The 25,555-nt window shown below is 37.7% G+C and overlaps 2 protein-coding genes and 2 pseudogenes across 2 annotated transcripts; 1 reads left to right on the top strand and 3 right to left on the bottom strand.

Moving 5' to 3' along the window:
• Positions 1–3,327: 3,327 nt before the first annotated feature.
• Positions 3,328–4,798, bottom strand: LOC122299700 (SKP1-interacting partner 15). Its single transcript, XM_043110113.1, has one exon. It carries the CDS (start codon positions 4,693–4,695, stop codon positions 3,589–3,591), a length of 1,107 nt encoding a protein of 368 aa, XP_042966047.1. The 5' UTR covers positions 4,696–4,798; the 3' UTR covers positions 3,328–3,588.
• Positions 4,799–9,042: 4,244 nt separating this feature from the next.
• LOC122299593 lies at positions 9,043–14,115 on the top strand (annotated as a pseudogene).
• A 1,821-nt stretch (positions 14,116–15,936) lies between these two features.
• LOC122299592 lies at positions 15,937–20,039 on the bottom strand (annotated as a pseudogene).
• Positions 20,040–20,188: 149 nt separating this feature from the next.
• LOC122299447 (transcription factor VIP1-like) lies at positions 20,189–25,345 on the bottom strand. The gene is made up of 4 exons (XM_043109742.1): positions 24,627–25,345; positions 24,227–24,359; positions 21,120–21,204; positions 20,189–20,770 (listed from the first exon to the last, which is right to left on the bottom strand). Exons 1-4 carry the CDS (start codon positions 25,145–25,147, stop codon positions 20,523–20,525), a joined length of 987 nt encoding a protein of 328 aa, XP_042965676.1. The 5' UTR covers positions 25,148–25,345; the 3' UTR covers positions 20,189–20,522.
• Positions 25,346–25,555: the final 210 nt, after the last annotated feature.

The following is a 25,555-nucleotide window of genomic DNA, read 5'->3' as shown; positions in this document are numbered from 1 at the left end:
TTATAATACCATGAGGGAGGGTACTGGAATTTTTATCGTGCAAAGGTGATCGAATGTTCGTGGACGTTACATGGCTCTAGTGGAGTATGGTGGTAGAGGTCGACGTAGCTTCATTTTCATACCTGAAGAAATGGGAGAAAAGGGCTGGAGGAAAATGGCGGATGCACTGTGGGAAGTAGTTTCGGAGAAAGGACTAGACTTTTATGATAAAGAAGGGGAGGCCCAGAGGCGATGGTTGGTGGTTAATCACTCATAGCGCTGTTCGTATAGGAAAGTCCCGGTACAACAGAAGACGTCGACTCATAGTTCTGGGGCAGCAATGAAGATCGATACGGGTGGACAAGCTCCACTAACCTGTGGGACAGCAAGGGCTCGTTGGAGCGATGAAGGAAGCAGGTGTGGTGTTGGTTTGGCAAATGAGGATGCGCACAAAACTTTGCTGGATGTACAAACACAATTGTCAGTACTACAAGAAAAGGTGGAGGTCTTGACACGTGCATGGAGGAGGATGGTCAAATGGGCCTGGGTGATGTACATGGGATGGGTCTGGGCTATGAGGCCTATGACAAGATAAAAGACTATGAGGGATCAGGTGGCCGATCTAAAGGAAATAGGTTAGGCCACAAACAAATGGGCTCCACAAGGACTGAGCCAGGTCTAAGCCAAATGGGAAGATCGGTTGGGCTCCAGGTAACAGGGCCTAATTTTAGGGCTTGAACCCAACAATCATGGAGGATCAAGGGGAACGGAGAGGATGGGCCTTCTACAGGCAGGAGACAGTCATCGTCGCTGGCAAAGGTGCAGACAGCCCCAACAAGCCCTTGCGTCACTCAACAGACTCACAAGAAGACGATGGTGACTCCGAGAAACTTAGCGACGGCGACAAAGGACCTAGGAGAAGGAAATGAAGGTGTTGAGATGTCAATGGTGGGTTCACGAGGGTTTGAGGAACCACCAACGGTGGTCCAAAAGTAGATCTCGGTGGTTCTGATGGTCGATCCAGTGTTGGATCTCAATCTTTTCTCAATGGCAAAAGCACAATCCCAGGCACAACATACACACAGACAAGGCCGATAGATAGTGGGGAAGGGGCTTAGGTGGTTTCTGCTCTGACAAAGATTTCTGGGCAGTCTAAACACCCATAGATAGGATTGAGGGGTTGTGGGGAAGATGTTCAGGCGCTTTATGCTTTGGCGAAGGTTTCTGGGTAGCGACAAGGGGTAATGAAATCAACGTCTGAATCATTATGCACTTCGTCTAAGCCTGAGGACCTAAACTACACTCTTCAATTGGTGTATAAGGAGGCGAAGGTGGACCCTGAACCATTACGCACTGTCTCCTTTACTCACAACAGAACGTGCGCCATCGGATTGGATGATTCAGAAAGTGAAGGATATCCAGAAGTGTGGGGGGATTTCTTGTCACGGATTCAAGAAGCAATTTAGGGCATTAATTATTACTATCGAGGAGGGTCGATTTCAATCCCCTAGAGTGGGGTTATAACAAATTGGTGTTTTTTGTGCAAAAGTGACGAAGAATCAGTAGATCATCTCTTGTTACATTGTGAGATGGTCAGGTGTTTATGGAATGAGATTTTTAATAGGATAGGGATGTGATACTCCTATATGATAAGGAAAATAGTAGGTGGTGAATAGAATCTCACATTACTTGAGAATGAGAAGTTCTTACTCTTTATAAGGTTCCAATGGGGCTCCGATTGTAGTATTGATTAGTTTTTTGGGAATATAACCCATGTGTTTTGGGCCTTCCATTGAGACCTTATAAATGATATCAGAGTTTATCCCAACCAGAAATGCGAAACTTGAGCACTTACAATAGATAAGCCCAACAAGAATGTTAGGAATTTAAGGAGGTAGACTATAATACCCTATATGATAAGGATAAAAGTGGATAGTGAATGAGATCCCACATTGTTTAGGAAAGAGAACTTTTTGCTCTTTATAAGGTTTCAATAGGCATCCAATTGTATAATTGACTAGTCCTTTTAGAGTACAAGTCATGTGGGTTGGACATTCCATTGAGGCGAATGGGTAGCTTGGGTCATGCCCAGAAGAGTTAAGGATATGCTGGGGTGTTGGACAGGAATTAGGTGGAATACACAAATAGTTGCTATGTGGAGAATGATCCCTCACTGCATTATGTGGTGCTTGTGACTGGAGAGAAATAAGGGGTGCTTTGAAGACATGGAGCGTTCTGTGGATGAGTTAAAGTAATTCTTCTACAATACTTTACTTTCTTGGGTTTCTGTCATTATTTGTAATATGGATAATTTTCATAACGTGCTTGTATCTCTCACTAGTACCTAGATGTAATTAGGCATGGTCTTTGTATACTTCCGGTATACTTCGTGTTCACCTTTATTTCAATAAAATTATACTTTACCTATCAAATAAAAGTTTAGCGCCACATAATTTGAACCCCAGAATCAGAATAATCTGGATGATAAGAATGCATATATAGCATAACTACTTTACCATTATCTAAGCCTTAGAGATTGATTGGAAGCATAATCCCTTATGTAAGAAAGCTTCATGACTACCATAGATTCAAAAATTCATCCAATCGGGCACTTGAACATGCCCCCTGTCGAACATTTTGATAAATTAACACATCTTAATCAATTGAATGAATATTGATAAGAACTTCTCTATGTATGATGCCAAAATGCATTCAGAGGCCAAACTTGTTTTAAGTGAAAAGCCTTGCTATTGCATTGCAGTTTGCTGGGAAATTCTCCTCTCATTTTCACCCTTTTACTACTAAAACATGCCCCACATTAATTGCTAAATATGACAGTAACTTGTAGTTTTCAAGAGCTATAAGAGCATTATACTGCACCTAAACAACTTAGAGTTTTGGTTCAGAAGTATCTACATGCAGAACAAATGAAATGAAAGAAAATAACTTCTTTTTTAATCAAGCATGTGTATCTATCTATATGGGTTAGAACCACAAGAATGAGCAAAAAGAAAGGCATTTCAGCATTTACCTTTCGAATCCACCAATTCACGAAATCATCTTTTTTTTTAAGCTAATTCATAAAACCATCCTAAAAGCATCATAGATTCACCACACACACTCCATGAAATGGAATCTCACAAACCCCTAGCATATTGCAGATAGGACTTGGGAGAGTCCTCTTATCCACATGCATACAAAAGCTCCACTTCTTAAATTAACTAGCTTTAGTACTCGCTGTACATTTAAATGATAAATTACATGCCATTAGAAGTTCGAAATGAAGTACTGAACAGTCTTGTGGCAAGACTTATGGCAATCCCAAAACAAAAACCTTAAAATGGCAAGTTTATCACACAAACGATTCTCTGATGTACATATACCACAATACCATGTTAGAGTCTCTGATATCAACCAAAATTGATAAAGATACATTGATTTAATGCATTGAGAAAGAACAACATGTAGGCAATCCTCAATTAGCAATGATAAAAAAGCATTTTTGCGTATCCGAATACAACATTATGGTACAACATAATTAGATGAGGTGATTTTAATCCAACAAGAAGAGCAACATTAACGAACACCACCACCAACCTCTAATTGCCATCAAGGCAAAGCCGTGAGCCTCGCCTCGAACACGAACCCACGACAGAGCCCATCGCCGACGCCGCTCCCGGGCACCATGTTGATCCACCGCCACTCCCCTTTCCCTTCGCAGCGGTCCCACATGGCCAATTTTCCGACCCTCTTGCCCGAGAAGCAGACTCTATCACCACCACCAAACACCTTGAACTTGCTCGACTCCTTGAAGCACTCGAACATCTCCCCGGGCATGCGGCCCGCTTCGTCCCACTCCAGCGTCTCCAGATCCAGCCTCAGGATCAGGATCGTCGAGCACGACGCGTTCAGTGAAAACGACGACTTCAGCCCTCCGATCATCAGGATTCGTTTCCCGCTCCCGCGGACCAAACGCGGTCGTTTTAGGATGTCGAACACGTCCCCCCAATCGGGGCGTTCCAGGCAAGTCCAGGTCTGGCAGTTCCGGGCGCTTGTGATTCTGCAAGCGAACAGCTTCCATTGGCTTCGCCAATGTGAACCGACGTCGCAGAGGGCGTAGACCGACTCGGAGACTAGGATCGGGCTTCGGGGTTTCGCCTGGAGATTGGAAGAGAATTTGAGCCACTGGTTCGAGCCAGAGAAGTATAGGGCCGCGAGTTCCGTGAGTACCATAACCCGGTTAGCCGAGTCGACGAGGACTGAGCCGTGGCGCGACCAGGCCGAGCCGAGCTGGGGGAGAACTCGGAATTGACGAGTTAAGGGGTTGCAGACCACGAGCGACTTGTTGGGCTCAGACAAGTGAGGTGAGTCGGCCCAGAGGTAGATGAGTCCGGGGGAGGACGCGACAGGGTGCGGTGACCGGAAGGGTAGAAAGTCGAGGGTGAATCTGAGCCATTGATTCTGGTCGGGGTCGAAGACGTGGAGGGAAGGAAGATACGATAAGTGGCGATGGTGGTGGTGGTGATGAGGGGGCCGGAGAGCGATGAGGGAGAGAGGCGATTGGGAGGAGATGAGGTCTATGAAGCAGGACGAAGTCAGAACCTGGTGGAAGAGCTTGCAAACCGATCGGCAGATCATGATCTGACGGAGCGGAAGGCTCGAGAAGATCTGGTGGAGAGTGTCCTGCGGGAGCCGGTAGATCGGAGACGATTCCATTTTCCGGTTGCGTGGCTGAGCAGAGGATCGGGACGATTTGGGTGTGATAGAGAGAGACAGAAAAGGGGGTGGGGGGGTGAACCGGTAGGTTGAGTTGGGGAGAGGGGTTTGATGGGGATTTCGGGAATTGTGGGGGAGAGTGTGGTCATACGTGTTCATGTTTGCCTGCTGCTTGTGTTGACACTTATGTTGTATGTGGTTGTTGAATTCCCTAACTTCTCCCTTTCTTTATTTAATTAATTAAAAGAATGCTTTAGCACAAAATAATTTTATAAAAAATAAATTTATAAATTATTTTAATTTAATATAATACATCAGATTATAAAATTATTTTTATTATAAAATAAATTTTTTAATTTAATTTTATAAATTTTTTTAACTGTAATATTTTTTATTAACTAAACATTTTAGAATTGCACAAAATTAATACTTGTAAAAATAATGAATAGAAGTGTGGCAACTCTATAGACAATAATAATCTTCATTTTCATTTTTTTTAATTTATGTAAGGATTAAATAAATATTTTTTAATAATATTGAAATTTTTTAAAAAATATTAAAAAATAAAAAATAAGAAAAAAAATAAATAAAATGTATTATCAAGAGGCTCTTTTACAAGAAAAATAATATTTATAATCGTAATTATGTAAGAGATGTGCATTCATTTTAAAAAAATAAATTAATATGTGATTTATATAAAAAAATTAATTTTTTAATCATAAATTTTATTTTTTTAAAATAATTATATGATATTTATAATTTTAAGATTGTATATAACATTATTTTTTTTACTGTGTATGTCCGTCGTTTTTCATCCTCACCTCATGCATCGGTCAAACCATGGGGGGTGTATGATCTGCAGACTGTAGGTGCATAGGATTCTGCAACTGAGGGCACTTGTCTCTGAGTCTGACCTTGGCAATGGGCCCCGCGATACAGCTGCATGAATCAGCGCCCACTCCACCTGGCTGTCCCACGGCAAATGTGGGACCCAAATAATGCACAAACGCGAATTCATGAATAAAGAAAGGCATAGTGGTTATCTTCAACGTAGTTATCTCGACTCCCTCACAACTAACAAGTTGTCCCTCGTTTGTTTCTTTGCAGTTTCTTTGCAGTTTGTTTGACGGACGAGAAGATTCGTAATGCAGTATACAACCTTTGTACTGCGAAACTTCCTTGTATTCATTCAAGAAAGTTATATCCCCTTTGTTTCCATAATTTTCTTACTCCACACCACCTTTCCTTATTTTCACATGTAACATCCTAACAAAAGATTCAAACTACATTATTTATATTTTAAAAATATTAATCAATAATATAATTTGAATTTTATTAAAATATTATAAAGAATAAAAATTTCTTCTTTTTAAATAATATAAGATCTCATACATTACTTATTCTTATCCTTATCATATAAAATATCACAATCTACTCCTTTTAAATTTCTGACGTTTTCATTGAACCTGTTCATTATAGGTGACACGGCTTAAATCCAATATTTTTTATTAGAATATGCTATAATATCATTTGTAATACCTTAATAGAAGATTCAAACTACATGATTTATACTTCAAAATGACTAATTATAATATAATTAGAGCCCTATTAGTATATCCTAAAAAGTAAGAACTTCTCATTCTCAAATAATGTGAGATTTCATATATCGCTTATCTTTATCATTATCATATGGGGTAACACACCCCATCCTTCTATGTATTAGCTCTCTTTTTCTAAAATAACGGAAAATTTTATTTGCAAGTTGTTGTGGATTATACACATAGTAAATTACTTACGTGATATACTTTGATTTAAAAAACTTTTTTTAAGAGAAATATTTTAATTACAAAAGATTATATAAAAGTAAACTTATAAATTGACGTGATTTGATGTAATTCATTAAATTGTAAAATTATTTTTATTATAAAATAAATCTAATATATTATATGAAGTTATGTTAATTTATAAGTTTATTTTATAAAATCTTTTTGTAATTGTAGTACTTCTCTTTTTTTAAATTTAAATTTTATTAATCAAATCTTATTATGTTAATGTGTTTTATGTACGGATCTAAAAAATAAAATAACCGATAAGTAACACATTCACCCAACTGGTACTTCATGATTATTTACTTGGATAAGTGCATTTGAAAGTAACTTATAAAGTCTAGAGAGTGAAAAAAAAAAAAAAAAAAAATATGAATCGATCCATCGTATCTCTGACAATGGTCAGCCCAAGTCCCCTTCCTTAAAGTTCCACTTTTATCATATGACTGCAACGAGTCCAGAATTTTAAGCTTTCTAGCTTTTCGATAAATCCGACTTCCTTTTAGCTCGAGCTACGTTTTGACTGTTAAGGTTGTATCTGCACCCCTTGTCTTTTTATTTTTAATCGATTTTAATAATTAGATCTGCATGAACATTGCCAAAAGATAGTAATTGATGGTTTTTGTAATAAATTGTAAAATAAATTATAATTTTGGATCAATTTTATTTTCTCAATTAATCATTACGGGTCAACAACTTTCTTATGAATTTTTATGCGTTGTATACATAACTTGTACATACAATTTTCAAACAAAATAAAAGATTTCAATTTATTTCAAATTGGGAAATTAGAAAATAGAAAAAGTCACATGCTTAAGTTTTGTTTCTTTCAATATTCAACACCAAAAATTGATAAATTAAAAAATTATATTATCAAGTATTTAATGGCATAATTTGATTTGAAAAAAAGAAATAAAATTTACAGTTACAGAATACGCAAACTGGTGCTGCTCACTTATTTTAAAAATAAGTAAGTAAATATGATATCTACATAAAAAAAATTAGTTTTTTAATAGTAAACTCTACTTATTTTCAAAAGAATGCGTCATGCTTATATAACTCATAACTGCATATAACATTACGGAAACTTTCTATGAACAAAGCCAACCTATCGCTGGCAACAAAACCTGGTTGAGGACATCAACTAACATCAGCCTCTCCATGTGACAGTTATATATGTAAAAAGCATCAAAATTTTGTAGGATTTACCTACGGATTATGCAACCTTACAAATATGAAAGCCTCCAAACAGCCAACATTACAAATATGGAAGCTCACACTTAAAGGCAAACCGTTGCAATAATCATGGATTTTTCAAAATCTTCAATATAACTTTGTGATCTCATTGATTAAGCAAACCAATAGCATTTATGATTATTGTATCATTTGCTACTTTGTACAAAAGATATATAATATGTAACTACCTATATAATGACTACACAACATACTGGTTTGGTGAGAAGGCCAAAACTATTTTTCTACAATTCTGTTCAATTATCTCTATGAATTTTGTTTTCGTTTCCTTTTTCAAAGAGTAATCCTTTGGTGAAGAAGGGAATAAGCTATGATTGGAAGCATTGAAAAGTGTTGAGCAGAAGATATTCCGTAAGATACACTCGCTCTGAAGGATGTGGTCGTGGGGGAACAGTTTTCTCCAACAGTGGTAGTGAACGAATATGTGAACGGCGGTAGGGAGATCGTGTTGGGACATAACATGCACACAACTAGGGGTGTATAGAAAACTAACAAACAGGTCGCCACCGACGCAAACCGACAGGCCATGTCAGGAATCAGTTGGAACTGGTCGGTGCACTGTGACATTTTTTCAAAACCAACATACGTTGGTTCGGCAGCGGTTTGACCTTAGTTCAAACTGCTGAACCGGCCAAACCAATAAAGCCTTTTTTTTAATATACATACTCAATGTTAATAGAAGCTCTTGAAGAAACTAGATTCACTCATAATCGGTTCTACATTCATTGTGACGGAACTTTATTTGGTCTTATGATTCCTTTTGTCAAATGTGTGAGTCTTTGGTTCTAATGGATTCAATCTTCTCTCCTGATTGTCATCACAATCAAATTCGCCTTCTCTTGTAGAGAAATTGGACTTGAAATTGTCCTAAATAGTTGACATAGTGATTTTTTTAAGAGTGTGTCTTTCCTATAAAGACTGGAGCGAATATAGTACTGGTAATTATAAGGATATCTTTGATAAACCTACAAAATGAATGAGCCTGAATTGACATTCATTCTTGAACTCATAGTTAACAGTAATATACTATTCTTTTGGTCTAAGCTGGTTAGTGAATGAAACTTCAATGCTTGTCCTAAATATTGGAGCAGTTGTTTCCTTTTGGCTCATTATTCTTTATAGTGGCCAGACAAGCACTCAAAGTTCCTTTCAAGAAACCTATAAGAAGTGTTAGTGTTTCTGGCCATAAGTGAATTATGTCCAATGCCTTGTGGTGACTTGATGACAAGGCTGGAGCACATCAATGTCATCAATGCCATGTTAAGCAATGCTGAGACCTTGCTTCAAGGGATGCCACAATAATGGAAAGCCAGAATGTCATGCTCCTATCTTTTTGTGGTACACTCTCAACAAAAAAGGCTACACAGGGTTCAAGAAAAAAGTTCAGATATGCCTTAGAAATGCTCTCTATTTGAAGGACTGCTTACAAGCTGCTGGGATTAGTGCAATGTTGAATGAGCACAGCAACACAGTTGTGTTTGAGCAACATTTGGATGAGAATTTTGTTTGCAGGTGGCAGTTAGCTTGTCAAGGAAATATAGCACATGTAGTGGTGATGCACAATGTCACAATTGAGAAGCTGGATGATTTCTTTGATGAACTAGTTGTAAAACGCTCATCCTAGTATCAAGGTGGAAAAGCCAAGCCTCCTTGTATTGTGAAAGAGATTGGGAATGAGAATTGTTTTTGTATTTCACATGATGTAGGTGGAGTCTTAGGAATAGAGAATCATCTTTGTACTCTGCATGGGTGAGTCATTTCATGTGTTCCCAATGATCTGCTGTTGTTGTTTTATTTGTATGAAAATGCTTGATTCAAGGAGCTGCATTTAATTCCCTTTTGTTTGTTATTTCCTTTATTTCCAGTTTCAATGACGCCTTCATGTTTGCTCGGAATAAGATAAGAAAATTTCAAAAATGCTTCATTTGCACACTATTTTTTATTTTCCATTGCCGATTTCAATACATTCTCTTCGCAAACTGTACGTTATTGCATGCAAAATTCACCATAAGGAAACTTTATACAAAATTAATGCAGTACCGGTGGATTTTCTTTTCCACTATATAAACCAAGTAGTTTTCTTAGGAAATTGTGATCAACAATGACTGTTGCTTGAATCAAAGCCCTTTATGTTGTCTGGCTAACAAGAATCAAAGCCCTCCATGAGCAGCATGCACCAGTCTACCGGTGGTAACAAAACTTGCATGCATGCATGGTTATCCACGAAAAAATACAGATAAATGTAAATAATAACTTAACCTGCAATATTGAAAACTAGGCACTAATCAAACTTGTTCAACCATACATAGAGCTGCTAGCTGATTCGAGATGCTAAATCTCATTAATACTATTTCTCTTCATTTCATTTCCTTTCCTAGCTTTCTTATTCTTTTCAATGTCATTCTTTCTTCTCCTTTTATACTACGTGTTTTTTTTTTAGCTACTGTCCTACAAATGCTTTAGAAGCAATTTTAGAGGTTTTGATTCTCCGTTGGTTTCCTTTTTGGTTGTTCCATTTAGTCAATTTCAAGCAATTTCATTTTTTGCCATGGAAAACCGTGGGACCCCTGCTTCTTCTACAAATTTTATAGTATATTGTAAAAAAGTTTATATTTGGAACAAGAAATTGTAAGAAATTCTTATTCATTTATCATATTTTAGGCAATTCAATTTATAAACATATATTCCACATATGGAAGTTGTAACTATCGGCCTCCTATCCTCACTTAACACTTGATCGGATTGTTGGTATGTTTAAGTTTCATCCATGACTTGAGGTTTTTGAATGACTTGTGTTAGAATATTTTGAGAACTATCAGAAATTGAAAGGTTGTGCATGATGTACAATTATGATGATATGCTTATAGTGCTGAATCAATAAAAAATAATAATTCTCTTAGGAATTGTCTTTTATAGCAGCAGGCCTGATGAAAAATAGTTTCGAGCTTGATTTCAACTATATTCTCACCGTCCATGAATAATACGACCAAATGAAGTTGGGCGAGAGGTGGACAAAACATCCCAAAGATCCCAATGAAACTTCATTAATTACAAATTTACATGATACTTTAAATGTTTAATAATCTTACTTTTTTTTAAAAAAGTAGTGATATTCTAACGATACATTTTATTATATATATATATTAAAAAGAAGATATTTTTATAAAATTATATTATTTTTATGAAAATATTTTAAATTTTAAAATATAATTATATAAAATATTATAAAAATTACATGTTGCCCCATTAATAAAAACGAGGGCACGTAATTGATAATAAGTCATAATTGTGATTCATTGTAGGGTCAACTAATACTTTAAAATTTTGAACTTCGCTTGTTGGTGGTTAGCTGACCCTACATGCCACTCACTCGAGACACAATGAGCGAGAGAGGAGACCTCGCGCCTATAAATGACAAGCCAATTCCCCATTTCCATCATGCCCATAGCTTTCTCTTCATCTTTCTTTTTGAGTGTTGTGAAGGGGGATCTTGATATCTCTTTGATTCTTGTCCTGGGGGAACAGTTGCCTCCAGTGCTGGTATCGAATGGACATAAGAACGGCGGTAGGGACATCATGCTGGGAGGGAATGTGCACAACACGTGTCTGACAGTGATAGAGCCTGACGCAAATGAAGAGTTCACTGAGGATAAGGAGGCTTACGTGGCTAGTGTCTTGGCTTGCTACAAAAAGACCTTTCTTGAAAGGACCAAGTACTATATAGGTTATTTATAAAATATGATCACCCCTCAGCTTAATATTCATGATAAAGAACATCCACGAGTTTGCACTACTTGCATGGATGGAATTCTTGATAGATTCCAGCCATTATTGCTTCTTAGGAGCAAGTGAATTAATAATGGAGGAGAGTTGCTAATCTTGTGAAAAATTAGGAACTTAGTTTTTGCCTTTCGTCAACCTCACTAATAGGATTGATGACGGAGGAGAGTTGCTAATCTTGATGATTTGTCTTGGCTCCATAGAGTATAAAGTAAGTCATGTATTTCGTGAAAGAAATAATGTGGCTGATTTACTTGCTAAGCAAGGAGCGGGGGGTTCTTACATGGACTGGAATGATGTCAGACATCCGTTGCCTAGTGTGTTGAAAGGTCTTATTCGCATTGACAGAATTGGATTGCCGTATCTACGGATATCTTAGTAAGGTAAGTTTCTAGTTACATTTCTTTTCTTTTGGTATTTTTAGTATTGATGTGCACTGACGATTCAATGTAGGTTGTTCTTTGTCCTTTGTTCTGTGTTGGTTTTTTTTCTTGTGGTTCTTTATGGATATTTGTATGTTGGTATTAGAGTTAAAGTTGTTTTTTGCAGCCTGGGTTTTGGGGATTTTTTTGTAACCCCTAGGTGCTTGGTTGTAATCACGGTTTTCCTCCACCACAAGTGAGAGCTATCAATAAAATTAGGTACTGTCCTTTTTTTTCAAAAAAAAAAAAAAAAAGAAGAGAGAGTGAGAGTCAACGGTATTCAAGATAATGTCATATTGTTTTGCTCCCATATATAAATGCTTGGCTTTTACTTGAAATGCAAAATATCTTTTGCAAGTTATCCTGTTAATATGGATTTCGATTATGGTGCTCTGGAGTAATTGCAGCATTTCTACATCAACAATGTTGGGGATCCTTTTGTTGAAAGCAACTATGGTGTCCATTTAAGACAGTTTGAGGTTGCTGTGTTTGATTGGTTAGCTCGTCTCTAGGAAATAGAGAAGAATGAATATTGGGGGTACATCACAAATTGTGGCACAATAGGCAATCTCCATGGGATTTTAGTTGGGTGAGTATTGTTGAGCTTAATTAACCTGGTCACTTGAACTTTTACATAATAATTAGAAATTATTTTTTGTCTAGGGAGAGTGAAACTAAGCATTGCTCAACTTTGCAGGAGGGAAGTGTTTCCTGATGGGATTTTGTATGCTTCAAGGGACTCGCATTATTCTGTTTTTAAAGCCGCAAGAATGTATAAAATGGAATGTATGAAGGTTGACACTCTGGTTTCTGGTGAGATTGATAGTGCAGATTTTAAGGTTAAACTACTGGCCAATAAAGACAAACCAGCCATCATCAATGTTAATATAGGTCTCTCTCTCACTCTTGTCTCTCTAGGGTGTGTGTGTATGTATGTGTGCGCTTACCTAAGCACATGGTTTCTCATTCGTTTAATTGAGGCATGCAGCGAATCATTCGTATCATAGGGACAACTGTCAAAGGAGCAGTTGATGACCCTGAGGTTGTCATAAAAGCTCTTGAAGAAACTAGATTCACTCATGATCAGTTCTACATTTATTGTGATGGAGCTCTATTTGGACTTATGATGCCTTTTGTCAAATGTGTAAGTCATTATAAGTTCTAATGGATTGAATTACATCCCCTGATTGTCATCATAGTCCAATCTACCTTCTCCTGTAGAGAAATTGGACTTGAAATTGTCCTAAATGGCTGATATGGTGACATTTCTTAAGAATGTGTCTTTCCTATATAAAGACTCAAGTGAATATAGTGGTAAGAATATATATCTTTGATAAAACTGCGAAAAGGATGAGCCTGAGTTGACATTCATTTTTGGACTAATAATTACCAATAATATATTATTTCTTTGGTCTAGCTGGCTAGTGAATGAAACTTAAAAGCTTGTCCTAAATAGCTCTAGTACTTTATGTTGCCTTCCTTTTTTTTTTCCTTCCTCATATTTAATTCTAACCTTACCTAAATATTGGTGAAATTGTTTTCTTTTGGCTCATTATTCTTTCTGGTAGACAGGCACTCAAAGTTTCTTTCAAGAAGCCTATAGGAAGTGTTAGTGTTTATGGCCATAAGTGGATTGGTTGTCCAATGCCTTGCGGTATCTTGATGACAAGGCTAGAGCACATCAATGCCTTGTCAAGCAATGCTGAGTACCTTGTTTCAAGGGATGCCACGATAATGGAAAATCGGAATGGTCATGTTCCTATATTTCTTTGGTACACCCTGAACAAAAAGGGCTACAAAAGGTTCCAGAAAGAAGTGCATATATGCCTTAGAAATGCTCACTATTTGAAGAACTGTCTACTTGCTGCTGGGATTAGTGCTATGCTAAATGAGAACAGCGACATGGTTGTGTTTGAGCGACCTTTAGATGAGAAGTTTGTTCGTAGGTGGCAGTCAGCTTGTCAAGGAAATATAACACATATAGTGGTAATGCCCAATGTCACAATTGAGAAGCTGGATGATTTCTTTGATGAACTAGTTGAAAAATGCTCATCCTGGTATCAATGGGAAAACTCAAGCCTCCTTGTATTGCAGGAGAGATTGGGAGCAAGAATTGTTTTTGTACCCTACATAACTGAGTTTTAGTGAGCTAGAATTGCCTTTGTACTCCGCATGGTGGAGTCTTAGGAATAGAGAATCGTCTTTGTACTCTGTGTAGGCCAGTCATTGTTTTACTCAAATCGTTCACATTCTGTTGTTGTTTTTAAGAAACTGCTTGATTCAAGGAGCATCTAGTTCTTGTGAGTATTTTTTCCCCTTTTACAGTTTCAATGATGCCTTCATGTTTGCTCAGTAAAAGATAAAAAAAAAAAATGAATAATGCTTCATTTGCAAACTATATTCTATTTTCCATTGCCAATTTCAATACATCCTCTTCACATTGCGACAATCTAGCTGTTGATAAGTTCAAATATTCCAATCATCAACAGAGAAGGGCTTGTCTAGAAAAGATTCAAAGCTGCTTCCATGTTCCATTAATGGGGCTCTGAGAATCTACTTTTGCATTCAGAGATTTGAGCTTAGTATCTCACATTTTCATCTACGAAGTTCGTGCCTGCTTCCCTTCAGTTAAGAAGTTATTTCGCCAAGCACTTTTTATTCCTTTGTAGGAATTAAAGGTATCAACTAGGCACGGCTGAAGAGAAAGTAACATAAAATGTATTCTAAGACTTGTGAGATTCATTATCTGCATCAGTCACCTATGCTGCCTTCTGTTCACGCAGGCTATTAATGCTAGGTTGGCTAGAAAACTCAAATTGCAATTGCACTAGGGCATCTTATAATTTTTATTTCCACTGTCTGCTTTAATCACCTTGTTAATTTGTTGGGGTAGTTTTAAACCATAGTTATTACACCATACTTGGCAGTTTTTCCTGCTTTTATTGGCATTTAAAAGAGTAATGTATGATACACCAAAATATAATGCATCCATAGTTGTTCCCCTAAGTGTGTGCATTGCCATTTTATGCTACATTTATGTGATCTGGTTAATTTCATGTTCAATCCATATTGAAAGGTTTGTTTTAAACTAGAGTTGCTAGAAGGCAAAATTGGTCTGCAATATTTCATATGAAAATTATGCATGCTCCCTCTTAATTTTGTGCAGAACTTCTCATATTTTCATGGATGATTAAAGAGTTCATTGTTTAAGAATTAAACAGCACGATCCACTTAGGTAAACATGTGCTCAGCTTTGGAATGACTCAAAATTTGCTAACAATTAAATAGGCTAGTTTTTTCTAATATCCTACTCATCTACAGATTTGGTAACAGACTACCAAATCTCCTAAAATCATGGGATAAGAAAACACGATTTGTTAGCTATAGATCTCCTCAATCTTAGCCCCTTACATTGCTGACAAATCATCAAATTAAATTTTCCTATAATTCTACACTCCCCCTCAAGTTGGGCGGTAAATATTTATTAACTCCAGCTTGGAACTCAAATCATCAAACACCTTTCTTAGTAGAGCCTTGGTAAGAATGTCAGTTGTTTGAAGGCATGTAGGCACGTACATCTTGATTATTCATTCCTCTATCTTCTCCTTTATGAAATGTTGATCAATTTCCACATGTTTTGTTCTATCATGATTTACTAGATTTTTGGTAATGTTGATTGCTGACTAATTATTGAGTTTCCATTTTTATAGTTTTCTGTTTTATGTAGTTTTGATTCTTTCCTAGGAAAGTTGTAAATATCCCTAAAATAGATGAGTATTATCATCTATATATAGAGGGGAATGTAAACATTATTAAATATATTGGAATATTGAGTTTTTCCTTCCAAGTTGATAATAGCATGCACAGTTATCTAGTTATTCAAAGCCTTGATGGGAAGCATTTCAATTAATTTTTATTGCTTTCTGATTTTATATTTCAGTCCTTTTAATATGTTCATCTTACTTGTATTTGTAGACTAGGTAATGAATGAAAATGCATATTTCAAGTTTGGCCAGGTTGATTCCAGGGCACATACGCGGTCCATTACCAAAACCAAGATAGCTGAAAGGCCTTAGTAGTGCCTGCATTTGATAGAGATATTATTTCTTAGATGAAAATGGTAGCAATAGAAGTGGACTGCCAATGGATGAATTACAAAGAGCTTACATCAAATCTGGAAGGGTCAAACTTTTGGGGATTGGGGAAAACTTCTGGGTCATGGTAGATGGACACGACATCCAGGTTAATTGACCAACCTTTCTTGATGTTGTATCCTGTAATATCCAAAAAAATGTTACACAATAATATTAGCATTGGCTATCTGAAATTTTGAGGCATACCGCCAATCTCAAAATCCTAGGCTGCTTTTCTTGAATACCAAGATAATATCGTGGCTCTCCTAAGGGTTTCACTAATTACAGGCACTTGAATGAAAGACCAAAGAATTAAGAACCTGTGAGCTGTCAACAAAGGAATTATTGTTAAGGTTAATGAGGGTCAACAAGTAGCTCACTTTGTTGGTATAAGGCATACTGTTAACTTCAGACCATGTGAGATATTCTCCATCCTCTCTACTTGCTTGGATTTATTTGTGTTCCTCCTGCATATCCACAACCCAAATTTAATATAGGGTCTAAAGCTGAAGAAATTAAAACTTTTCATTATGAGTTGTCAAGTTAACAATACTCTGAGTTGTTCTAGAACTGTAGGATTTTCTCCAAGGAATTTGATCAGCCATGTGAGAGCAGCAGTTGTGGTGTCATGACCAGCAACTAACAGAGTTAGGATATTGTCTTTCAACTGTGAATCAGTGAGTTTCTCTTCAGCATCTCCTCCACCTGCTCCTTTGCTATGTTTCATTACCAATGATTCCAGGAAATCTTGTTGGATGCTTTCTCCATTTCTTCTCTTAGAAATTGTGGAATCTAACATGGCGTACATCCTATCTCGTGCCTAGTCAGACAGATGAAACGTGTTGAGTACTGTGGAGTTTGGTTCACACCACTCAAGGGAAAGCATTGGCTGCTCGAGCGAAGTCAGACAAATTCGAAAACTCGATATTAGCTCGACAGTAAACTCGAGCGGATGCGGAAGGAAGTTTTGCTCGAGCGGAGGCATTGGCCGCTCGAGCGAAATCAGGCATACTTGAACGCTCGATGTTAGCTCGACAGTGAGCTCGAGTGAATGCGGAAAGGAAGTTCGCTTGACACACGCTCGACAAGCCGCTTGAGCGAACATGCATTTTTAGGATTTTTTCTGCCGTTTGACTATATATATGATTATTATATCATATAGTCGTACTGTAGAAACACTGGGGATGTATAGTGATTGATTCATCATTATAGTGTGATATTCCTCAATAATAAAATTCTCTGTAACTTTCGTAGACGTAGGCAATTTGCCTAATCACGTAAATCTTGTGTCATGTGTGATTGTTTTCTCGTTCCATATTCTATTTCAATTTATTGTCATCATTTTTCATAACAGAAATGTTGTATGAATAAAAATTTAGAATTTCCTGTCTTTTTATTTGAAGTAGCTTCACTTCTAATGCATGATGTCATGCATACAATTTGATACCATCATGCGGTGTTACCTTGATACCCTTATAAAAAGCTGTCCCTGGAATTTTAAATGGCAGAGATGCAAATGAGGAAGAAATGAGTTTGAAATTGGCCCGTAATTTTTCCTGCTCCTCGCCTGTGGGCTCGAAGCTCATTATCGTGTTTCCAATCACTTTAGAGTGAACTGCACAAGTCAAAAGATTTCGTTATTTCTCTAGAAAGCAGTATTTAGGCTAGGAAATGTGCCGTTTGGACTCAATAACAAAAACTTACTGTAGAAGCCTCTTCAAGAACAAGAACTGTTCGTCCAGGCCATTGATCCAACGTCTGGACTGCCAGCATATTGATAAATTGGAAATAATTTTTCAGGCCATCAATTGACAGGGGCTCAGCAATCAGCCGTCTAATCCGTTTATGTGCTTCTCCGGTGGTCTGGAGCAAGCTGGAAGGGCCTAGCACCTGCTGACCTGTATAGAAGAGGTTCAAGCTCACCATCCCATCTTTTCCATAGCAATATCTTGCTTGCTTCTCTCCGTCATGAAGACAGTGAATCTCCCCAAGACGAAAGATTTGAATACTTCTCCATACCTACAAATAAATTCCACAAGTAGAAAATGTCAAAACAGACTATTTTTTTGGAAATTGTGGCGCTTGTTTATTGCATTTTACTTTTTGGGTTTGATGGATTACCTCTTCTGCCTGCTGTTCATGAAGCTGAAAATACCAGATGGGCTAGAAAAGCTTGAAATGAATGAGAAGCTTTCGCCTACAATAGGCCAACCCAAGCTACCTGGGATTTCCTCCATTTCTTTTGGTGAAGCCCATGGATTCTTCAGCAAGATGAAAGCTGACAGCACAAAAATGGACAGGAGCACCAAGGCTAGTAAGATGCTCATGTCCATTGCCACTCACTGAATCAGCAGAAAGCATCAAATGTGTGGAAACCATTAATGAAGCTCTTTATATATACATGTGAATTGATTGGCCTCATGGTATTCATGTCATTCTAATATTCTGGAACCTAGGCAACAACCATAACTTGGTGATATTTACAATCACATGCGACAATTTCTACATCCTCCAGTAATCATCGGTAACAATTTTCTGTCATTCGATATGTTTAAGTTGAGCTTTATCTGATTTTACTATAAAATTCTGCTGCTATCTAGGGAGTCTTGTTCTTCTCATTGTTCTTTGTCAATACCAAACATATATGACTGACTAAATATTTTAAGTAGACTCCTTTCTTGCTGCTAAATTTCTTTCTGACACTTGGTCCATGGCATATGGGAAATAAACAAATTGCTTGGAAAATTCACGATATCCAGTCTATAGCTGATAATGATATTTTGTCAGCCGTCCTTGGGCCAACATTTCACAAAATTTAAGGTCTAAAAGTCACCGTCTCACTATATTTAAGAAAAGCACATGAAACCTCACTTCTTTCGAGGGTGCTAATGAATTGCTTATGGATTTACTTCCTTGTAGGTGGGGGCGATTGCTCGAGGATTGGAAAGGGGTATTGGGACAAAAATCTCTCTGTGTTATGAACGCCCCTGTTTTATGTAAATAGGCTGGAGTTGTTCATTGCATCCTAAGATAAGTTTGTGCCTGCCATCATTTTCCAAGTTCACTGGATTTGCACAACTATGCAAATCCCAGATTTTATGTTTGCCATAAGTTTAAGTGCCATGTTTAAGTTTTCCTTCTCTTCTTCAAGGTCAATCAAACAGGAAAAAGAGGAAGATTGTAGTAAATTCTTTGGTGTAAATGTTTCTTACCTAAAATTTACCCAAATGATGTAAATGTTTTAACCCTGAATTATGATGCTTGGTTTCACAACTCCAGTTTTTGCCATTAACGCTAGAAACATTTTCAGGTGCTCAACATTCTATCCTTTCATGACCATGGGGATAAGATTGGACGAGGCAAGGCTTGTGTTGCCGTTCAAGTTTGATTCTGTTAGTCATACTATGAATATTAAATGTCACAATGAATCGATCACTGAACTATTCAGGGGACAAATTCGCCTGTTTCAGCCCCCTCCTCGAATCTCGTTTATTTTAAATATCAAAACTTGTGAGTGACATTAAGGGAAAACATTTAGCACCCAAACTAAAAGACAACCAATAGGAAGAGTACAAACAAGAAATACCATTTTATTTATTCCATAACACCATTTTGGATATTACAGAAGCATCGGCCACAAATACTGCCACAACTGCTGGTGTCATAGCATGAAAAGGAACATTTTTGTTTGAAATTTTGCCTTGGTGAAACCACCAACAAATATTTTAGGTATATGAAAGTTTCACGTGAATATTAGAGAACATGTTTTTTGACTAAACACGCATGATTTACTCACTATACATGATTTTGATGTTCCAGCTGTCGCAAATGTCGTGCCCCTTTTTCTACACCTGATGAAGGATGGTGATACTTACAAGACCGAGCTCAATCTTGTCTCTTAACCATACCCGGAGTGGCATGAAGCCCACTGTTTAAACCTCAAATAATTTGAACGAAAAATAGAAAATATTCCCCATAATACAATTAGAAAGGATGGTCTAGTAAGTTTTACTGAAGGTAAAATATGCTCCTGATTTTCTCATCCTGGCCACAAGAGAAACGTTCTCAAGGAGAAATATTAACCTTACAAGTTTCATGGTTCTATACCATAAGCTCCTTGTTCCAAAAGAACAACGTAACAGTGTTCATCCAACCATTGGTTTTTCTAAGAGGAGTTACTCTATAGCATATGTTAAGTTAATCCTATCCTAAGAGTAGAACTGTAGAAGAACCACAACACTATTCCAAACTGATACAAGGGACTAATCCAAGCAACACCCTTTCACAATTTCTAACGGCACCACACACACACATACGTATATATATATATATATACACATACAAACATGTACATGATGCTACTAGGGATGGATAACCCTACGCATCAACTTAATGCTAAACCTGTGATGTTACTAGCTCCCTTGGTTAAAGTCCATAAAGCTAGGGTGAGGCTGCCCATTTGAAGTCTGGTTACTGGGAGATGATTGCATCACATGAAGCTGTTGCTGGGTCGGAGGGCTACCAAAGTGATGCAAGGCTGGCTGCTGGGAGGAATATTGAGGGGGTAACCCTCTGTTGAAAGGGTTGCTGCTTGCAGCCGAAAGTTGGCCTGCTGCTATCTTCAACCTCTGCACTTCTTCCCTCAATGCTTCATTCAGAGCTTTAGAACATACAAAAGTTATAACTATGTTAATTCCTTACCCAACATAATTCGTGCTGAAAACTAACTAGTCAATAACGGAGAAGCCATCAAACTCTGAACATTATCAACTCCAGGAATTTGAAAATCAGAGGGAAACCACATCTTGTCTACTATTTCCTATGCCATTAGGATAAAGAATTCATAAAATTGAAGAAATTTTATATATTAGATTGTTGGGTACTGACTTTTTCGATTGTTTACTGGACTTCATATGAAATTCTGAATGTAAAAAATGTGTCAACCAACCCATGAGATTCCATAATCCCCTCCTTATAGATAGCATGAACACAGTTGAAAAAATGCATACCATCTCTAAGATGTGATTGTTCCTCCATAGCTTGTAATCGCAGTTTGAGTTCCTTATTCTCAGCAGTCAAACCAGTAGTGTCTCTCTGCATTGCATGAAATTGGCATGATAAGCTTTCACGCTTAAAAAAATCTCCTTTGATCGTTTCTGTCTTTCCTTATTTTCCTTTTAGTGTGTAAACTAAAAGCAATATAAATAGCCTATAAGTTGCAACATGGGATCAAATTTAGGTGGCTGGTGGCTGCAGACTCAGCCCGAGAAAATTTGTATCCATCTATACAGTAATCTTTGTCATCTAGTATCCTAGCTACAACAAAAGTCGAAAATAAACTCAGATGAGTATAACATGTAAGGAATGCCAAAAGGTGAATGAGAACATGAATAACATATGGAGCATCTGCTAGAAATTTTGATGTCAAATCCTAGGGAAAACACTAACCACATTTGTGCCATACCTCATAAAGACTAGTTGCATTTGAAGCTTCCTGTGAAATCTTATACAATCCAGTTTCACTTAGTACACAACCAATACGAACTTAGCAGATCTGCTTTCACAATCTAATCCAATTCAGGGCACAAGAGTTTTACCCACTGAAATCCATAACATCCTCTTCAAGGTATGGGTTGTTCTACAATGCCTTCATTCCATATGATATTATACCAAATTGACTCTCAATGCCAATTATCAAGATGCAGGAAAGTGACAATCATATCTGCACCACATCCTAAATAGACTACTTGCAACTAGAGCTGTTCAAACAGCCAAAATTTTATGACCTGGAATCCGACCCAACATATTGGCTCCAGATAGCACGAGGATCTATAATATTCTTGACTTGTGTTCTGTCGGAATTTGGAAGTTGATCGACAGGATTACAACCCACCCCGACACAACCCAACGTGATATCTGATTTATATATGTAATCAAATATTTAATTAAAAGAATATATATATATATAAATATAACATAACCTTGGAATGGGTGACAGCTTTGTCCCCATTTACTTATCTTAGTGTTGGTACTAGCTAAGATTAGCCATGTGTAGTATGCCAGGGGTACCAGCATACCAAAAGAAGTTAGAGGAATAGTGATGGCAGATAAAGCTGGTCTTTTGAACTTATGTTATAAAGTTTAGCTTGGCTCTTTCAACATTATAGAACTTGATTAATTCATCTCGCACCACCTTGATTTTGGATTCACTGCCAAGGTGATTATACCGTTAACATGACATTCCTCCACCATAAGGCCTATAAAAAAGATGCCTCTCTATTTTTAAAAAGAAAAGATTAGTCACATGTAAGGAGCTGATCCGTCAGGTGGTTTATGTGGTGTAATAGCCGCCAACCGGCAAGCAAGTAGGCGGTGGTAAGACTTTCAAAATTCAGGTTTTAATTATTAACATATTTCACCAACACCCTACAGTGGTTCACTACTCTCTACTCTCTGATCTCCTCCGTCCTCAAAACTTACTTGTTTTTCCCTCACTAGGTTCTCTATGCGAGCATTTTTACGTTTCTCACAGAGAGAGAGGGGGGTAAATACCTGAGGAAAGAATAGTTGAGACTTAATTGGAGCTCCCTACTCACTATTGGAGACCCTATAATCACTTGAATTACCCGGTTTTACCTATTAACAACCAATGCAGGCTTAACATATCCCTTCATAACCATTGTGGGTATTTTTAGGGTTGGGATTCATAACAAAGGACCAATCCTTTATATAGTATAAACTAGTAACCAACTCATCTCTTCATATTATCTGGATATAAATAACCAGTCATGACATGATATAGAGGTTCTATATTGTAGCGATGCTTTTTTTTTCTTTTCTTTTGCTTAAAAAGTAAAAAGAATAGAAAAACCAATCTAATTATACGTTGTGAAACAAATACAATCGGGGGCATTACAATTGAGCAACAACACATATCTTGCTGGAAAACATGCACATGAGTTGCACAAACCCAAAACAACACTTTTTTGTTTTATAAGTAGAGTGATAGTGAATACTCAAAACCTGACAGGCTTCAAAACCAAAGAGAATGTTAACATTACAGAAATAGTATTCAAATTCTGGACAACATAACCTTTGAACCAATGGAACTGCAATATGTAGTGTCAAGTCACGAGTCATGAAAAAATGTATGGTACACGCAGAGAATTTCAGATTTTAGCTTCCCCATGTCGTTGACTTTAGTTCTTTTTAATTGCTCCATACCTTTTTTCACTCCAAACCAGGCCTTTATTGATATCATTTCCCATATAGGCAATGTGAGTGATTAATTTGAACAAGGGCTGACTGCACATAGATCAATATCTTTTCCAGGTAAGTAATTAAGCTTACTCGCCAATATTTATACAATTGATGAGAGATACTTGGAGTTGCTCTGTTTCATGCAAAATCTGGGGAGCTACCTATTGTGTCTGTTAAGCTAAGGCTCGATTAAATGCACTATAGCTTCAAAACTTATTGCCAGGTCATAGCCCCCAGAAAAAGTGATACCGGTGTTAGCAGCAGAGACTGGCTGGAGATATCATAAAAAATTAGTTTGAATGGGCATAAAAGGCAATAGAGGTCCTGATCATGTGAGATTTAGCTCATAGAATATCTACTGAATTGCAATTGATTGAACTTTAAAGTAATATTTTAATCTATACTAAATTTAACCTGTTGACAACCCTTTCTCACTCAGTTCTTACTTTTTGAGGATATTTTTTTTCTATATTAATCATATCATGTCTGTATCCCTGGTTGGTATTGATAATCTATAACTCTTCCAAGAACATGGCAGAAAAAGAAAACAAACAAGCTTTAAAAGAAAGCACGGATGTAGTGGTTCCCTTTAAACCACAATTTGATCTACCTCATGCAACCGAATGGCTTAGGAAGAAAGGGAACTACCCGTATAGAGAAGGAAAGTAAATTTCTCCGTATATTGGGTCCGTTCATAAATGCACAGCCATGAGAACTGTGATGACCCCACAATTCGCAAATAGCATGAATGATAAATTCAATCCTAGTTAGCCAGTGGGTTCCAGTGTATACCAACATAAGATCTCTCTCAATCCATATATTTCTCCTTTAAAACTACAAGTGTAAAGATTCGTACCTGTAGCAAAGTGACCTGCGCAGAGAGGGTGGTTGCTTCCGACTGCAGCGTCTGTACCTTCCTCTCCAGCTCACTAGTATAACGTAGCTTCCTTTCCTTTGAGCGAGCGGCGGATTGCCTATTAGCTAGAATCCTGCGATGCAAAATGAAACCAACCAATTGCATCAAGTTCAAACATTGACGATCACTTCTTAATTCTGAAAATCTAAGCTAAGTAAAGGAGCTACATCCGAATCATCTACCACTTCAAGAATAAATAAGGAAAATAAATCCCGAAAGCAAACTGAAAATAAAAACATATTTTTTTTTAATCAGAGAAAGTTGTTTTTAATTTAACTGAATAGACACCACAAACTAAAAAAGTTATCCATTGAGGATTCAAGTAGGAAAAAGGCCCTACCTTTTAGCTCTTTTGGGATCAATCAGAGAAAGCTCAGCGAGTCTATCAGGCCCCATGGCCGTCTTCACACCGTCCATAATCGCCATGGCCGAGTCGGCCTCAAAAGACCCATCCATCGAGTTGCTGTGCCTGTGATGGTGCACCCTCTTCTCCCCCACCACCACTTTCTCGTCGCCGAGACCAAGGCCATCGAAGAAGTCGGAGTCCACGGATAGGCTCCGGAAGTGGTGGCCGATGGGCCCGGCGGAGGGCTTGGAAGAGGGCCTGGGCTTGTTGGACTCGTCGGAGGACTTGGAGGAGGAATCGACGGGCATGGGAGCTCCACCGGCAGTGGGTGAAGGGGAGGGGAGGGAGGTGAGGTCGAGATCAGAGGGGTCGAAGAGGAGGAGGTCATCCAAGTTTGGCAAGCGGAAGGAGGTGTCGGAGTGGGCCCGGCGGTGGTGGGAGCCTCGGTGGGGGGTCTCCGGCATCTGCTCGATGTCCAATCCTGCCAGTGGCTTTCCGGTGAACTGCGGGTCCATTTTTCTCGGAGCTGATGGGTGGTAATGGTGGTTGGGCAGTTGAAGTGCGGTGGTTTGGTTGTGGGGGCGGGGACAATAAATGATGTCGTGTCGGTTGGCCAAAGAAGAGAGAAAAGGCGAGAGTGGAGTTGAAAAGGATTTGGACCGTCCCCAAAGGACACTCTATCATCAAGTATCAACTCCACAATGTTTAAAAGCTAAAGGGTTGTATGGTTTGGAATAACGACTCAATTCAAGCTCCACTGTCCACATTCTACATCCATTATCATTTTGAGTCATTTTATTCTTCCTTTTTATTTTTTATTTTTTATTTTTATTTTTTGGTTTTCTCTCCTAATTATTTGAGTAATGATATACTTATAATTTTGTCACAACTTTAAATTAATCGACTAAAAAACTGTCTCATAA

This window comes from Carya illinoinensis, chromosome 16 (genome assembly GCF_018687715.1).
Source record: "Carya illinoinensis cultivar Pawnee chromosome 16, C.illinoinensisPawnee_v1, whole genome shotgun sequence".
Classification (NCBI taxonomy): domain Eukaryota; kingdom Viridiplantae; phylum Streptophyta; class Magnoliopsida; order Fagales; family Juglandaceae; genus Carya; species Carya illinoinensis.
This window is presented reverse-complemented; position numbering and strand designations above follow the sequence as displayed.

What these genes read in the sequence shown, in the direction of transcription:
- LOC122299700 (XM_043110113.1), bottom strand. Translation starts at nt 4,695, where the DNA reads ATGGAATCGTCTCCGATCTACCGGCTCCCGCAGGACACTCTCCACCAG.
- LOC122299447 (XM_043109742.1), bottom strand. Translation starts at nt 25,147, where the DNA reads ATGGACCCGCAGTTCACCGGAAAGCCACTGGCAGGATTGGACATCGAG. An exon ending in CGCAGGTCACTTTGCTACAG is followed by an intron (nt 21,205 to 24,226) that starts GTACGAATCTTT and finishes CATGCAATGCAG; the next exon opens with AGAGACACTACTGGTTTGAC. An exon ending in ACAATCACATCTTAGAGATG is followed by an intron (nt 20,771 to 21,119) that starts GTATGCATTTTT and finishes TATGTTCTAAAG; the next exon opens with CTCTGAATGAAGCATTGAGG.